This window comes from Apiospora kogelbergensis, assembly GCF_038363985.1.
Source record: "Apiospora kogelbergensis strain CBS 113332 chromosome Unknown utg000005l_segment0_segment0, whole genome shotgun sequence".
Classification (NCBI taxonomy): Eukaryota; Fungi; Ascomycota; class Sordariomycetes; order Amphisphaeriales; family Apiosporaceae; genus Apiospora; species Apiospora kogelbergensis.
Window position 1 is genome coordinate 5,162,614 of NW_027117422.1, and position 15,636 is coordinate 5,178,249.

The 15,636-nt window shown below is 54.8% G+C and overlaps 5 protein-coding genes across 5 annotated transcripts; 2 read left to right on the plus strand and 3 right to left on the minus strand.

Annotated features, from left to right (window-relative positions):
- Nucleotides 1–763: 763 nt before the first annotated feature.
- PG998_008331 (uncharacterized protein) lies at nucleotides 764–2,575 on the minus strand (the record flags this gene model as incomplete). The annotated part of the gene is made up of 1 exon (XM_066875147.1): nucleotides 764–2,575. One exon carries the CDS (start codon nucleotides 2,573–2,575, stop codon nucleotides 764–766), a length of 1,812 nt encoding a protein of 603 aa, XP_066731092.1.
- Nucleotides 2,576–3,218: 643 nt separating this feature from the next.
- On the minus strand, nucleotides 3,219–6,765 carry PG998_008332 (nitric-oxide synthase; the record flags this gene model as incomplete). The annotated part of the gene is made up of 6 exons (XM_066875148.1): nucleotides 3,219–4,826; nucleotides 4,894–5,346; nucleotides 5,422–5,877; nucleotides 5,953–6,029; nucleotides 6,088–6,188; nucleotides 6,257–6,765. The coding sequence occupies 6 exons, from the start codon at nucleotides 6,763–6,765 to the stop codon at nucleotides 3,219–3,221; spliced, it is 3,204 nt and encodes a 1,067-aa protein (XP_066731093.1).
- Nucleotides 6,766–8,659: 1,894 nt separating this feature from the next.
- PG998_008333 (calmodulin) lies at nucleotides 8,660–9,724 on the minus strand (the record flags this gene model as incomplete). Its single annotated transcript, XM_066875149.1, has 7 exons — nucleotides 8,660–8,694; nucleotides 8,747–8,888; nucleotides 8,953–9,023; nucleotides 9,112–9,237; nucleotides 9,387–9,402; nucleotides 9,504–9,560; nucleotides 9,722–9,724. The coding sequence occupies 7 exons, from the start codon at nucleotides 9,722–9,724 to the stop codon at nucleotides 8,660–8,662; spliced, it is 450 nt and encodes a 149-aa protein (XP_066731094.1).
- Nucleotides 9,725–11,275: 1,551 nt separating this feature from the next.
- PG998_008334 (syntaxin 16) lies at nucleotides 11,276–12,521 on the plus strand (the record flags this gene model as incomplete). The annotated part of the gene is given in 4 exon segments (XM_066875150.1): nucleotides 11,276–11,298; nucleotides 11,420–11,548; nucleotides 11,565–11,971; nucleotides 12,022–12,521. 4 exon segments carry the CDS (start codon nucleotides 11,276–11,278, stop codon nucleotides 12,519–12,521), a joined length of 1,059 nt encoding a protein of 352 aa, XP_066731095.1.
- A 2,099-nt stretch (nucleotides 12,522–14,620) lies between these two features.
- On the plus strand, nucleotides 14,621–15,033 carry PG998_008335 (uncharacterized protein; the record flags this gene model as incomplete). Its single annotated transcript, XM_066875151.1, has 2 exons — nucleotides 14,621–14,649; nucleotides 14,820–15,033. 2 exons carry the CDS (start codon nucleotides 14,621–14,623, stop codon nucleotides 15,031–15,033), a joined length of 243 nt encoding a protein of 80 aa, XP_066731096.1.
- Between the last annotated feature and the right edge of the window lie 603 nt (nucleotides 15,034–15,636).

Genomic DNA, 15,636 nt, shown 5'->3' on the forward strand with positions numbered 1-15,636 from the left:
AGATCGCCACTCCCCCTTTGATCAATTCATACCAGACAGCAAACGGCGTAACCCAATTGCGAGCAGTTGTTCCGCAGACGTTAGGGAGGAAAGGCGCCGCCGAACAGGTCGGACGAATGGCACCGAAGGGAGAGCGTGATGTGTACCGAGCTCGAGCTGACTAACACATCCACATGCATATAACGCAGTTAAAAGAAGCTTTTTAAGGTTATTGTCGATGGGAAGCCACAGAGATTAGGAAGAGATGAAATCTAGCCAGACCACTCTAGACTCGAGGTTTTGCGTCCTACCCTACATATATAGGTACGTGAGTTGGGGCTGTGCTCAAGCGTCGCAGGTTCGGCAACTTTCGGAAACGATCAGGCGCTTTACGTGGAGCTAGACTCGTTTCTGGCCCTTCGATTATCTGCAATTCACTGGCCAAGGCCCCCAGACTTCTGACTGCTACCCGGATACCGCCCGATTGTCTCCTTGCATCCAGTATGAACACTGCAGGTAATCATGTAGCCATGGCTGCATAGCTATGTAGCTACATGAATCAGATCAGCAGTCCAACAGATGAGACTGGCCTGCCAATTGTCATCGCATCCTCGCATTCTTTCTACACAAGATAGTCAGTTACTTACAGGGTCTAAATCACTGTATTGTGTGGTATCTCTATTTTTGAATTGGCGCCGATACCCCTCTATGTATACGACACCTGTCTACCTGGTATATACGCCCTCTGACTACGAAGCACTCAGCACGTCTACTATAGTACCCCTCAGCCTGTAGCATCTGCCCTCCTCAACGGGTGCGCCTCCGTGTTCAGGACCCACGTATCCAAGCTGAGCACGTCAAAGTCGCTAAACACGAGGTAAAAGTACTTGAGCGTCTCGGCGAGCCAGAAGCTCTCCATGCTGTCGACCTGGGCCGGACTAGCGACCGTAACATCGTTCAGGGCCGCTGCCGCCGTGCGCGTGCGCGTGTGCTTCTCGACGGCCTGGAACATCTTCCACGCCTTTTCCGCCCACTTTTGCTCGCCCGTCATGCGGTACATCAAAAACACCGACTCGATGGCCTCGGGCCGCAGGATGTACCGTCGGTCGTTGACCTCGACCATGCCCCGCGGCAGCTTCCGCTCCGCATACGTGTCCGTGATGCTCTTGTCAAGCACCTCCTCCGGCTCCAAGTTGGAGTACCAGTACTGCTTGCCGGCGTCGATCCACCGCCGCTCGCTCCATTTGCAGTCGTCCTTGGTAGGGTCGGGATGGCAGGGGACGAAGGTGAAGATCTCCGGGCCGATGCCCGAGGGTGTAGCAAAATAAGACCACACGCATCCGTCCGTTAGCTGCTTCGCAATCTCCATGTCCGCAGGTCGGTCAAAGATCCTGGCGGCCAATGCAACCATACCTCCGGCAAAACAGGTAAGGTGCTGTGCTCGAGGCTTGGTGACGACGATGGGATCACCGTTGGGGTTGCGCCTAACATGGGCATCGCCAGAGAAGAGGAGAGGTATGTCATCAGGGTTCAGCGCACGACGGAAGAGATGCTTCTTCGCCACCTCGATGAAGCCCTCATACATCTTGCGCGGCTGCTCCAGGGCGCCGCCCAGCAGCAAGAACTGCTTGGGGAAGTACTCGTAGAGCGAATCCGACATGCCTCCCAGGGTGAAGGTGTCGCCCGGGAAACGTATCGGCGATTTGGACGGATCAACCACCACAGGCCACATGCCCGGCAGCTTCGTCTCGCTCTGTCCCGCCGCGATCTCGTTTGATATCCTCTGCGCAGCGTCATGGTATGTCATATCCCCCGTCAATTGAGACAGCTTCGACATCTCCATGCTCAGCGAACCAATCTCGGAAATCAGCACGTTCCACGAAGGCTTCTGGCTTTTCCCACTCATGTATGCCTGCCAGTCCCAGCGAGCGACTGGCATGCGATTTGGTGTATCGAATGCGCCCATCAGCAGCTCCCCCACCTCGGTCGCCTTCTTCAAGAGGCCAGCGTGCTGCTTGCCGCTCAGCTCGTAGGCGGCCAGAAACCCACCAAGATAGCGGATCGTCGTCTCAAACACATTGATTTCTTTCGTGTCGCTCGTGGTGAAGTCGATTGACTCGCAGGCCTTCACAGCTTTCTCGAACTCCTCCTTCATGCCCAGAATCCACAGGCTGTCCAAGGAGTCCACCAGTGTCGCCGCCCAGCCCCCGAAAGGGTTTTGCCAGTCGGCCGTTAGCGGCAGGACCTCGTCTTTCAGCCAGGCATTCTTCTTGTACCCGTTCCAGCTATGCACAAAGCTCTCCTTGACTGCAGCCAGGCGTTTTGACCGTATCTTCTTCGTATCGTCGTCTTCTTTGGGTGGCGGCGCCTGAACCTGCGGTATTCGTTTACTCGGTAGGTTTGTCGGTAGTGAGTCGAGACTCTGCACCGGGTTCTTCACCGGCTGCTTGCTCCACCTGATACTCTTGTCCACGGGGTCGGGCAGCGTGCCGTAGTTTTTCATGGGGACTTGGGTCGGGCGCCAGGTGTAGTACCAGGTTGCCAAGGCCCAGAGCGCAACGGCGCCGAGGATGAGTCGTACCACACGTCGAGCCATGACGAAGGTTTTACGATGCGGAAATGGCTTCTATACTCGTAGCGATTGGTATCGTGTAAGGAAAAGAGGCGGCTTTAAGACGGCAGGTAGATACAGCACGGCCAGCGTCGCTGCTCCAATGCGGTCGTGGAGGAGAGGACGCTAAGAGGCGCTTGAAGCCCAACCAGAACACGAAATAGAGTCGAATTGTTTAGACATAGAAATCTACAGAAAAGAGGAAGCAAAGCTACTTGGTAGTCTTGGCCCCGATGACGCGGTTGGGGAGGTTTAAGAATGCACCCGACTTTCGTCCAACCTCCCACTATCGGGTCCTTGAAGATTCGATCGATTCGAGCTCTAGAGCTCCCCCTTGCCAAGATTTCTAGTGCGTACCTTGCGTCGTAAGGCCACCCCACATGCAAGCAACGCTACCTACCGAAATGTGCGGGGGGCCGTTCCAGGGGTCTCAGGCCAACCAACCACTATAACATAGTGAATAGCTGGATGTTGACTATTTGGTGCACATCTTCGATTGACAGTTGTCCCCCTATGAGCCCTATGTAGTAAACATACCTTAATACAGAAATGATAATAACCCCCAGATAATACTTTGAGTGTCTGTTTCCTTTCAGTACCTCACCTCCAACCCTAGCCCGCCGCCCTCTCAGATGGCCGGCTGGTAAACATCGGCCACGTACCTCTCCCCGAGGGCCTCTCTGGCATCCCGGCCGAGAAGGGCCGACAGGTTGGCTAAGAACCCCTGCTCGGCCTCGGCCCTGGCACAAGCGAACACCAGCGCGCCGCCGCTTTTGATCTTACTCACGAGCAGCCGCTCCAGGTCCGCGCCTCCGTTATCGTTGCCGTTGGCGAACACAGCGTCCTGCGCCCGCCGCTTCTGCGGGTTGCTGCGCACCACCTTGAGCATGTCGAATAAACCCAGGGCCCGGGCCTCGGCCAGCGATTCTTGGACGAGCGCCTCGTCCTCGCTGCGATGGCCGAGGAACAGGCTGATGGGTGCGTGTTGGGGTATTGCGGTACCGCCGGCACCCCACCCGTTGCTTGTGCTCTGGCTCTGGCTCTGGCCCTGGAGTTTGAGGAGGTGCGCCCGGTGCTGCAGCAGACACCGGATCGGCGCCAGCCCAGAGCCCGTGGCGAAAAGGATTAGGGGCTGGCGCACCGCGTTAGCCAGCGCTTCAAGGTGCGCCACCTTTTCCACGCGGCAGACCACCGTCTTGGTCGTTTTCGCCGGCGACGACTTCAGGAAACGGTCCGAAAACGCGCCGCCGGCGTGGTGCTGCACGAGAAGCTCCGCCACCGAGTCACTGTTGCTGCCACCACTGCCTGTGCTGTCTGGTTTGGCCGACGCCGGCAATCTCTTGGCGGCGTTGTATTTGCAGTAACCCGGGTACGAAGCGACCGAGTACTTGCGAGGCTGGATCCGGGGCACGGCGCTGCACAAATCATCCAGACTGGCCCAGTACCGCCAATCGGCCGGTAGCCGGGCCACGGCCTCGCGGACGGGCAAGACGCCCGCCGTCTCGAGATCGAGCCGCTGCTGTGGCGACCGCTTCATGGCGGCGAGGTCCACCATGTCCGCGGCCCATTCCATGTTCCGGAAGGGCCGTTGGAGGTCGGCAAAGAAGCAGAAGAACTCCTCCGTCGTGATGTCGCCGGCGAACCGGACGCGCTCGTCGGCCCGGATCTTCAGGGAACCGAGCAGAGATCGCACGGTGGCCTCGTCGTTGGACGGGAGGATCGAGACATAGCTCATGGAAGGGTAAGAGCAGCCGTCCTGTAAACCGAGCCCCACCAGCTTCATGCTGGTGTCTGACTCTCCGTGCTGGAGCTCGCGGACATCGGCCTTGACCCATTTACTGGTGTCAAGCGTCGGTGGCTTTATCGTCGTCGCCTGCAAGAGTTTGATAGTCTCCCGGCGAACTGCATGTGCTTCTCGCGGGTTGCCCCTCAGAGCTGCAACGACTTGCTCGCTGAAGTGGCTGAAGGCAGCCCAAGGCGGGTTTTCGACAACTGTGTCGGCATGCACAGGGGTTACCAAGGGAGCACAGCCACGGCTTACGAGGCACTTCTCCAAATCCACGGCGGTCTGGCAAAAGGTGTCTGCGTAGTCCTTGCTACCGTTGCCGAAGATGGCAAATGAAGAGGAAATGCGGAAGCGGCCTCCCTGCATGTCGTTTAGGAATGCCGCGCCGTTTAGGGGGCATCTCCCCTTTCCGAGTATTGCTCGCGAAGATAACGATGACGTCTTCAGGTGCTGGCCTCGCCTTCGTCAATGCATCGAGAGATTGAACGGGCACGACAGACCCGATGCTTGGACTCACGTTAGCGACGCGCTCGAGGTCTTTGACCAGCTTCCTGGCGAGTTTGGCAGCAACGGTGCCAGAGCTGCAGTAATTGACGAAGATCCGGCGTGGGGATGCGCGGACATCAGGCTCCAGGTTGAGTCTCAAGGCCAGCGACGCCGTCTTAGGGATTGACACATTGTTTTGATGGTTCTCCCTTCTCCACGCCTGGATTGGGTCCTGGACATGATGGCAGATCATGGGCTTAGGCTGGTAATTTGGCGACGCTCCACGATGCCAGACAGGGATAATAGACCCCTGGGGCGGTGCCAGCCAGTAGGGGTCTGATGGCAAGCGGAATCCGTGTTCTGCCAGATGCTCGTCGTCGAAGCTTGTGAACAACTCCGAGGCTGAGAGGGAGTCGATAACGCGGACCTTGGCTTTGGCGAAAGACCATGTAACGGCATAGTTGAGCTCAAGCTGGGCTCTCGACTGTTTAGCTATTGTCAGCACCGCTTGTCTGAGTAAGGAAGGGGAGAGTTGATAGGATGGAATAAATGAACGTACAAGCAGAGCCAATCGTTCAAAGTCCGGCAACGCTTCCAGGTCTCCCTCAGCAAGGCCCATGCTGCGGACGATATCGGGAAGCACATTGTACCGGAAGGAGTCTGCGAGGTTTCTCACCCCGATCTCTGCATCCATGAACCACCCAATGAAAGGGGCCGCAGTATACTGCACGCCTCCGATGGTGAACCCAAGGCGGCTGAGAGCAGGAGCCGGGACCCATCGCAGACCCAGCCTGTCAAAGGCCAGTTGGTGGTGGGGGTGACGTATGCGAACGACGGGAAAGTCGTCCTCCGACAATTCAGTGATGACAGGTTCGTCGCCCTGGGCCATGGTGACGATGGGGAGCAGATCCCATTGGGTGCGGATGGGCGGTGGCTTCCATCCCAGTTCGATGATTGCGTTCGTGAGGCTGACATTCTGTGGGTCTCCAAGTATGCGGCCATCGCCCTGGTCGTACTATACAGCCAAGAGCGAGAGTTAGATATGCGGTGTGAGGTTACAGCATCCTCTTACTAAGAGAGTCTGACTCACCCCTGCGAACGATAGTAGGTTGCTGTTCCATACCATTGGGCCACGCTCATTGGGCCCGCGCGGCGGAAATACAAAAACTGTCCGGAGTCAACTGACTGTACAACCTTGGTTCGGTTATTCAGCAAGTCAGCTTACCTGTTGGGCGGATCTCGCCGTTATTGAACGCTGTTTTGAGACCCGTGATGAGCTCTAGCGCCATGTCGGAGCTGCTTTCCACTTGTCGAAGGTCGCACAACCTACGTTCGCATGTCAGTAAGGAATGCGGGTAGGGCTGAATCGTATGTAATCAATCACATGTACGTACCTGAGGTCCTTATACTCACTTCGCATGATACATTTCCGCGAGTGTTTCCACGCCTGCCGAATTCCAAACTCCAGTTCTTCAGAGGTCTGGGTCCAGCTTCCCCCAACTGTGCCAGTGCATCTCGCTTGTGTAGCACTGGATCCATTGCCACTGAAGGAGGAGTGTCGTGCCGTAGTCGAGTTCTGCTCGATCTCTTGTAGAACCTCCGTTAGCCGCGTGTTGAACTGTTGCTCCGATTTGATAACGCCCCCTTCGCGTAGCTGGTAGAGGAAGTCAGTAGCGTCTCGCTTGACAACATCGACTTGCTGGTTACGGCCAACGCGTTCCTCGTCAGTGTGCTTCATACGCCCAGCCTGACAGAACTCAGCATTGCACCCGGTCGAGGCCAGTGACGGGTAGGCCTTCTCGATCCGGGAGAACTCTTCCCGAGCCGAGACTTGGGTGCTTCCACTTTGTGCGTTGTGAGATCCAGAGCCCGTAGAGGCCAGAAACGGGCAGAGCGAAGACATTTGCGAAGCGGTGAAGAGGAGATGGCAATAGAAGTGGCCAAATCCGCAAAGGATATAAAACGGGCTTTGTCGTGTCTCAGGAGGTAGTGAGTGGCACGATCAGGAGTTCCACGTTTGCAGTCGTTCGACATCTGAAAAGAAACGCAGAAGGCCCCCAGAATATATACTCCACTTCAGTGCCATATAGAAGGTATTGGTGACCTCTTACATAGGCTCCTGGCAAGGACCTGTCACGCCCCGACTGCCTGACCACCATAGCCCCCACCACATCATCCAAGTCGGGCGATACCCAGTCAACAGTTAGGCTGGGAAAAGGTGACTAATTTGTTGACCTCATCAAGGCTGCGGTCAGGAACGTCGTTGTTTCGTTCCATGCTGCGAAGCAACCGGGCTTGCCGTGAAATGGCTACGCATCCTTCGAGATAAGGCGTTTCCTAGAATGAGTACCTGGTATTCCTGAGTCCCAGTCTAGGCTACCCCACGGGGCCTTCTTCGATAGTCTATAACGCGCCCCTAATACCAGATTGGCTTCCTTGGCTCTAGAAGAATACCTGGGAAGGGTTCCGTACGAAATAAACAGCTCGTTGGCAGGATTGTGTGACCCTGGAAAGGGGTCCCAGGGGTCCTGGCTCCGATCAAGGATCCGGCGTGGGGTGCTGCAATCAGATCACACCGGCGAATTAGGCGATTGTGTAATCCATATGACAAGTGTATATGTATACACTCCGCAAGGCTGCTTCGACCATGTTCGCACTGAAGAGCCTCCCGGGGACCGTTTTCGGGATGATGCCAGGCGGTCGGTGAACTGAAGTATAACGTGACGAAGCAAGGGATGGGATCAGCCCCCCGACCGAAAGTATTGGCTTATCTGCAGCGGCCTATCCGTTGTGTTTGCTACTCCCACTTCCCATCACCGGGCATAGCAATGTTTCTATTGGCCTCGCGTGGCATGCCTGTAAGATCAGCGGGGTGTTTGAAAGATCATGTGCATCGTGCGAACCTGCCTTATGAAGCAGTTGGGTGACATGCTTTAAGCAGGCTGAGCCCATAATTAAATGAGCCGCAGATTCTCAGCAACATGAAGCAAGAACATCCATGTCTTCCCACGAAAGCTCCCTCCGAAAAAGGAGGCTGAAAGAGGAATATACAGCCGAGTCAGATTCGTGATGACAGCAGCAAGCTATGACAGTATAGTTTGGTGTTCTTACTGATGAGAAAGAGGGGAGAATTAAGACGCTGGCGGCAACATCGGACATAACTTTAGTTGGCTGAAAACGGCAGTAGGCTATGCTAGACATGCCTTGCGGGGAAATCAACTCAAAGTTCTATTGGTCCAAGATCGGGGCTGTGCAAAGGTTCGTGATGGGTATATGCGATGACACAGAGCCAACATCTCCCAAACCCTTCTTGCCTACTCCTTGTCCATCAAGTACCTTCAAGTGCCACATTCGAGGATTTCCAGAGCCTTGAGAAACACCCCCGATGCTCTTTCGCCACTGGGCCGAGTTGGTGCAGCCCCCCCAGCTGAAGATTGCTGCAAACATCGGTCATCACAGACGATAAAGACGACAAGGCCGGCCTACGTACACCCATTTCTGGTTATATCGATGTCACATTCAAAGAGTATCATGAGGACTATGATTGGTAGGGGAATCTTCATTTTTCAGGCGACGTGGAACTGGCAGGGCTGGAGCTCTCATGAAGGGAAGCTTTCAACCAAGTTGCAGGACGATTGCCAGATTCTGTGTATATCCCGAAGCCAAATGGAACCATCTCATTAAATCATACTCTCCCAGACCATCCCGGGCGACCAGAGGAACGAAGGCCAGAGTTTCATCGAGACACAAGATTTGGGTATTGACGTGACGCTCTCAGATAAACAAGCGATAGGAGTTTATTTCTGCATCATGAGCTGGACGAACTCGTTGTCTGTTGTCTAAAGTCAGCGGCATCCATTTTGGGAGAGTTGGGAGGAACGTACAGTCGATGCGACCGTCGCCATCCTGGTCAGCCTCGCGGATCATCTCATCGACCTCATCATCGGTCAGCTTCTCGCCGATGGAAGTCATGACGTGGCGCAGCTCGGCAGCCGAGATGAAGCCGTTGTTGTCGCGATCGAAAACCTATGAATGCTTGGTTAGGTTCCGAGGTCTCACTCAGTCAAAATGCGGTGAAGGGGTGCCGTACCTTGAAGGCTTCACGGATCTCCTCCTCGGAATCGGTATCCTTCATCTTACGGGCCATCATGGTCAAGAACTCTGTGGCACCGGCTTGTCAGTGTGCACTCCTTATTGTGGCGCCCCTTGGGCAGCGGGTTAGTCCGGCTGGGCCGGCAGAGCCACTCACCAGGGAAGTCGATGGTGCCGTTGTTGTCGGCATCGACCTCGTTGATCATATCCTGAAGCTCCGACTCGGAGGGGTTTTGGCCAAGGGATCGCATGACAGTACCCAGCTCCTTGGTGGTGATTTGACCTGTCACGATACCGATTTAGCTTGACCCCCTTATTGACATGGCTGGGTTATACGAGTAGGTGTTCGGGGAGCAGGGGGACTCGTCGATCGCCTGTTTTGCTATCGGAACCGGTCGCCGGCGGCAGGGTGCGGATGGGATCGCGACTTACCATCGCCGTCCTTGTCCTGCAATTAGGGAGTGATGGTTAGCGGTACGTCATGCAGGCGTTGCCAGGAAGCTAGAAATGGAGCTCAAATCAATTGCGAAGAATGGGATAAAAGCTTACAAAGAGGGAGAAGGCCTCCTTGAACTCGGAGACCTGTTCTTCGGTGAGGGAATCGGCCTGTTTGTCGATCGAGTTAGTGTCGTGTTCTGTTTTGTTTGTCTCCTCCGCTCCTGGCGAGCCCCTCTCCGGCGTCGTCGCGGGGTCTCATTTGGGGAAACGGAGGGAGACGGCTGAGCTCAGCAGCCGAGCGTGAGCTTGTTGGGCGGGAGCAAACGAACCATTGTGAAAGTTGTTGGCGAAGTTGGATAGTCGGCGGTGGAATGTGTAGAAGGAAAGTCGCAGGTGGAAAGTAACAGACTTGTTGGTAGTTGCCAGAAGATAAACTGGGGTCGTTCGGATCTTTTTCGTAGTTGTAGCGTATGTGGTGCCTCGAGGGGGGGTTAGGGGGGTTAGGGAGGTTAGGGGGGTTGTCCTTGTCCTTGTCTTGCTTGCTTCTCTGCTTCTGTGACCGACCAGTGACCAACAAACCCGCCTTTTCAATCAGTGATTAGGGGGGAGGAGCCAAGGAGCAAATGAATACAAATTGCTCGCTTTGTAGAAAGGGGAGGAAGCTTGCTGCTGGCTGGCTGGCTGGCTGGCTGGCTTGCACAATCCGTTCCAGCCCACTTTCACTAATGTTGTGTTGTGTGGGGAGGGGTGGGCGAGGGGGGGGGGATTTGCTTGCCTTGCTCTCTCTCAGGGTCTCGCTCTCTCTTTCGATGACTTGACATGGAATCATGCCGGTCTTTTGTTTCGGGCCAGCCTGATTTGCCTCAACTATGGAGGCTATCTGTTACGTATGTACCCCCTCACCAGTTGTGCAGTGCTTTGGTACGAGCCATTTGCTCTCGAGCTCGATAATTCATGGTTGCCTGGCGGCTCAAACAAATCACAAGCAACCACAACACACACGTATACCAAATACTAGTTGCCTCGTTTGTTGCCTTCTGCCCCGCCGGTTAACGATGCTTTCTTGCGGCAATTCTGGTGCTACTGGACATTGCTCAATGCATCTGATCTATCTGCTTCGTCCGCCAGGAGGAGCCCGAGCCAGCAGTCAGTCAGTTGGAAACGACAGTTGATGCACGCTGTTCGTCAGGCATGGTCTGTGCATTGTGTCAAGGTAATGCCTATGTAGGCATGGACGCGTACCAGTATCCAGTCGCCAGCGTATCTCACTGGGCTGAAACTCGAGGGCGCCAAGTCCCCTCTCAAGTAATCAATAGTTCGCATGCATCCAATCAACCTGGTGCATGCAAGCCTGGCACCTGGCAAAAGGGAGAGGCAGGAGGCCAGCAATTGCATTACTTATTCGCTTATGAAACCCATGATTTCACAAACACGTCAGTTGGTGTTGGTAGACATAGGCAGAAGGCAGAAGGGATCTGAGATGGGGAATGGGTCCAGTCCAGATATTATTAGGTTAGGCCGTAGGTGCTCTAGGCTCTCTAACTCAACAAGGGCCCTGCCACTTAGTCGATACCACGCTGCAGTTCTGGCTGCAGTGCCGGCAGCACAGCGCAGCTCTCCCTTTCGCGGCCGCCTGCGGCTACGTCAGCCAGCCCAGCTCGAGGCGGAATCAAACTTCAGAGAGGCTGACAACTGTACACTACCACGCTGTTTCCCATTGACCATTATCACCAATTACCAAACAACCACACCGGCTGCCTCGCCTCGTTCGGTCCTTCTTTTTCTGATCCAGTCCAGCCCTTCTGCGACCATCGACCTGGACCTCTAGAGCCTCGTAGTCCCAACAAACTGACGGGGGCATCTCTCCCGTAAAGGCGTCCGCCATGTGGCGAGACCGCACCAATCTGTACGATCAACCCGCGCCCGAGCCTCCCTCCAGATCCCTGTCTCTGCCTTTGCCCTGCGCTTCGGGATGCCTTGCCAATCGCATTGCGATCGCCCTTCTACTGACACTGCTGTGAAAACAGTTACATCTCCTATCGCCAGTCCTATGCGCACCACCCGGCGAAGAAGACCCGATACTCCGGCCCCAGCGTCGCCGGCTTTTCCGACTTCGGCCCCAGCGGCAATGCGGCGGCGGCTGCATCATCGTCGGCGTCCGAGGACCAGCAGGGGGCTCCTGGCGGGCGCCGACTACGACGACGGCGATGCCGTCATCGAGATGGACCTGCTCCCGCCGCGCTGGGCCGACATCTCGGACGAGGTGACGGACCACCTGGCTGATATTGCGCGCAAGTCGCAGACCCTCGAGCGCCTGCACCAGAAGCACGTCCTGCCCGGCTTCAACGACGAGGACGCCAAGAGGGCCGAGGAGGACGAGATCGAGAGGCTGACGCAGAACATCACCAAGGGCTTCCACGACTGCCACCACTGCATACAACGAGTCGAGCAGATGGTGCGCGAGGGCAACATGACCCAGGCCGAGGAGATCATGGCCAAGAATATCCAGATTAGCCTTGCTACGCGGGTGCAGGAGGCGAGCGCGGGCTTCAGGAAAAGACAGAGCGCATACCTCAAGAGTAAGGTCTACGAATTATTTATGGCGACCGTTTACTAACTTCTCATGCAGAACTGCGTGGTATGTCAGGCCTCGACAGCACATTGCCTACTAATCGAGCTTCGACTCCCTCTGGATCCAATTATGCCGCAGACCCATCTCTGCTAGAATCAGATGCAGACCGGACATATTCACAGTCGGCATTGCAGAGCACATTGCAACAGAAGCAACTCCACAGCAACGATGCGGTAATTCTGCAAAGAGAGCGGGAGATAGAGGACATTGCGCAGGGCATCATAGAGCTGTCCGATCTCTTCAGGGACCTCCAGAATATGGTCATCGACCAAGGAACCATGTTGGATCGCATCGACTACAACGTGGAACGCATGGCAACAGACGTGAAGGGCGCGGAGAAGGAGCTTGTCATCGCGTCTGGATACCAAAAGAAAACGACGAAGCGCAAGATTATGCTGCTGCTGATATTAATCATCGTCGGCATGATCATTCTCTTGGTCATCAAACCAAAGAAGAGCAGTGACGGCGGCGGAGGAGGAGAAGAAGGAGGAGGCTGAGATTATACCCAAGGCCAGAACAGCGCTGTCAGATTGCCTAACGGAATTCTGCAAGATGCATCTTTCTAAGCTAGGCATATCGTCTAAACCCCGGTTCGAGGCCGCACCCTGTGTACGATGCTGTTGTTCCCACACCCTGTAAAGGGGGTCCTTTGTCTTTGGAGCGAAAATCTGTAACAATATACGACATTTAAATGACTATCCTAATTTCTCTTCGCAGTGTTACTCATAGTGGTGGTCATCGATATGACGTTATGTTGATACATGCATGCGAAGAGCCCCTTTCGTCTCCGCCGTTGGAGGGAGGCCGCAGGCCCCAAAGGCCAACAACGTACAGCATGGTCGGCTATGTCATGTATATTGGGCGGTGAGTCCGGATCACACTGGCGCTGTTCCGTCACTGGCTTCTCTCCCTCTCCCCCTCCCTCTACCTCTTTGTCTCTATTCGAGTAGGTGGCTGATTTGTTATCATGGCAGAGAGCATATTCGAGCACCGCCTCTTTCCGACAAATGCCAGTGATGATTAATACGGTACTCAAAACGCCTGTGCGTGCGGGTATGCAGGTAGTCTTCCCCCGTGATCACCGCAGCCTATCGCAGAGACCGGATATACTCCCTAGTCAGAACGATGACTGGGAGGTAAACACCGATGTCACCTTAGCGGAAAGCAGAACCCGAAGGATGGTTGGCACCAACAGCTTATATTTTTATTTGTTTTGCCCTGAGCACGTTACATATCCATTTATAGAAACGAACCGCTATACTATAGCTCTACCAGCAGCAGAAAGCTCGCGGCAGGCACCAGGAAATACCTAATGGGTATGGTAGGTCGGTGCTACTTTCTTGCCGCGGTACCGCTCGCGTTACACAAGAATCCTCTCCTGGTTGCCTCGCCTGTTGTTTGCCTTGGGGATTCCGATTGGTTCGACTATAGGCTTTCCTGACCCCAAGAACACCTACCCAATGCGCGCCCGCCATCTTTGTTGTGCTGGCCTTCCCCGGCTTCTTCTTTGGCTTTCCGTCGACGTCTTCCCACCCCCTTCTCCCGCCAAACTACCTACCGTACGCAGCCTTCGATCGCAAATGCATCTGCGTTTTTGCATGCACAAGCAAAGTCGGTCAAGAGTGAGAAGGGACACCGATAGGGGCCGGCACTCTTTCCGGCGAACATCCCTTCCCCCTTCCCCGGTTACATTCTATATCATGGGTTAGCCGACCTATAGGATCGTGCCGCGGTGCTGCCGTCTTCGCAAATATGGCCCGATGAAGAAGAACGCCCAATCGGCGTGCCGCCAACGAGCTATTCATCCATACATATCGCGACCCGGAACAGCAACGCTCCCCTTTCCCTATTTACACCTGACAGGTCGGACGTACCACGCCAGCCACAAGCGAATGTCTTTTCTGGAATGGCAAGCCGGCTGCTGAAAGGGGCCTGATAGGGACCCGGTGACCTGGCTCATGGCTCGCGGGGAAGTGATCCGGTAAGCCACTCCACGTTTTCCCTCTTCTTGTTGCTCCATTTAATCTTTCCCCCAGTGAAGAAAGAGGAAAAGCCCTGCCGAGCCGACCTTGTCACCCGTTAACCATGCATGAAGTTTATTTCAAGATGGGTCCGGGAACGCTTCCGCGGGCGCCCCTCTTGTGCGTTATGTCACCTACCTACGTGCCCCCCTGATAGCTTGACCGTGGTCTCCCGCCCAATGATCACTATCTATAGTCGCGCGAGATAGCACCCTTCTGAAGAGGACTGGCCAGGGTCTGGTGGATTTGTGTCGAGTTTGAGCCGGGGATAACCACCAGAATACGCCCGACGGTCGTTGTACTACCTGTTCATCAATCTATTCTATCTATCTCTCGATCAAACAAGATGGCAACGACATGACATGCACGAGTAATATGACGAATCGCTCGGTAAGCTGTTTGATCATGGCCATGGGCGTAGACGGGCGTCGCTTCGCGTCCCCAGCCCAGCTATATAATGCTGTCCTGGGTGCCGCCAGGATGAAGGTGAACAATAACAATTCCCAAGTCCCTCCGTACCATGCTCTTCGAATACCAGAAAATACATCTTTATCGAAGTTCTTCTCATCGCCACCATGTCGAGCAATCGTCCGATGCAAGATGGGTGAGTCACTTCTCTTGATCGCCATTTCTTCTCTTCCCGCCTTTCACGTTATAGCTCTGGCACGGGCAAGACAAGCACTTGAGAATAGGAAAGAAAATGTAGCAAGGCTAATGAAATGTGGGTGTTCGCTTGATCATGTCCAGAGAATACCACGAGAAACCCTCGCATAGGTTTTCTGGCTCTGTTCCCGCCGCGTCTGTGTCTGATGGCAGTCACGCTATGAGAACATACGCAACGGAGCCGTCGTCTGCCGGGGGTGTCCGCACTGTCGCGTCTCCCAGCGGCCAGCCTCGCGTCGACACCGAGGCGGTCAGAGAGGCTCAGATGAGGATGCAGATGCAACTCGACGAGATCATGCGGCAGCTCAATCCCCGGCAGCCGTAGGGATATCTGGCTGGGACTAAGTGGAGGAGAGTGACTTTACCCTCCCTCAACTGGTCATGGAACACCTGAATATCTTCTGGTGGTAACGGGATGTATCAGTGTGTTTCTCTCTCGCTCGATTAGAGGGGACCTCTGGGCCCAGATCGAAAGACACATGTAGAAATAGATGTATTCGAAACTTGCGAAGAAGCGAGATTCTTTGGTAACAGTTCAATGTATTTAGCCGACCATACAATACTGTTGTTCTGAAGTTGGTCAGCTAGCTAGATCTCGAACCATTGAACAACTGGCCGAGATGACATAGATTTGGATCTAACGTTCCAATGTTGGACATCACGATAAAAAAGGTGGATAGAGACGTATAGCCTCTAGTTCCCCAGGCCCAATTACATGGAGGAAATCTTTCGCTCGGTTTACCTGAACTGATACGTATATATCTCATTACTCCTTCTACGAATATCCTATACAAGAAAAATTTGGTTTCCAAGCCTTTAGATCCAGTGGCTGTTGGGCATAGCCTCAACGGCTGGGTCATATAAAGACTTTCAGACTCGCTGGTGTAGAGTATGCGTCCAGAAGTGGGATATCTCCTAAGCTAAGAGC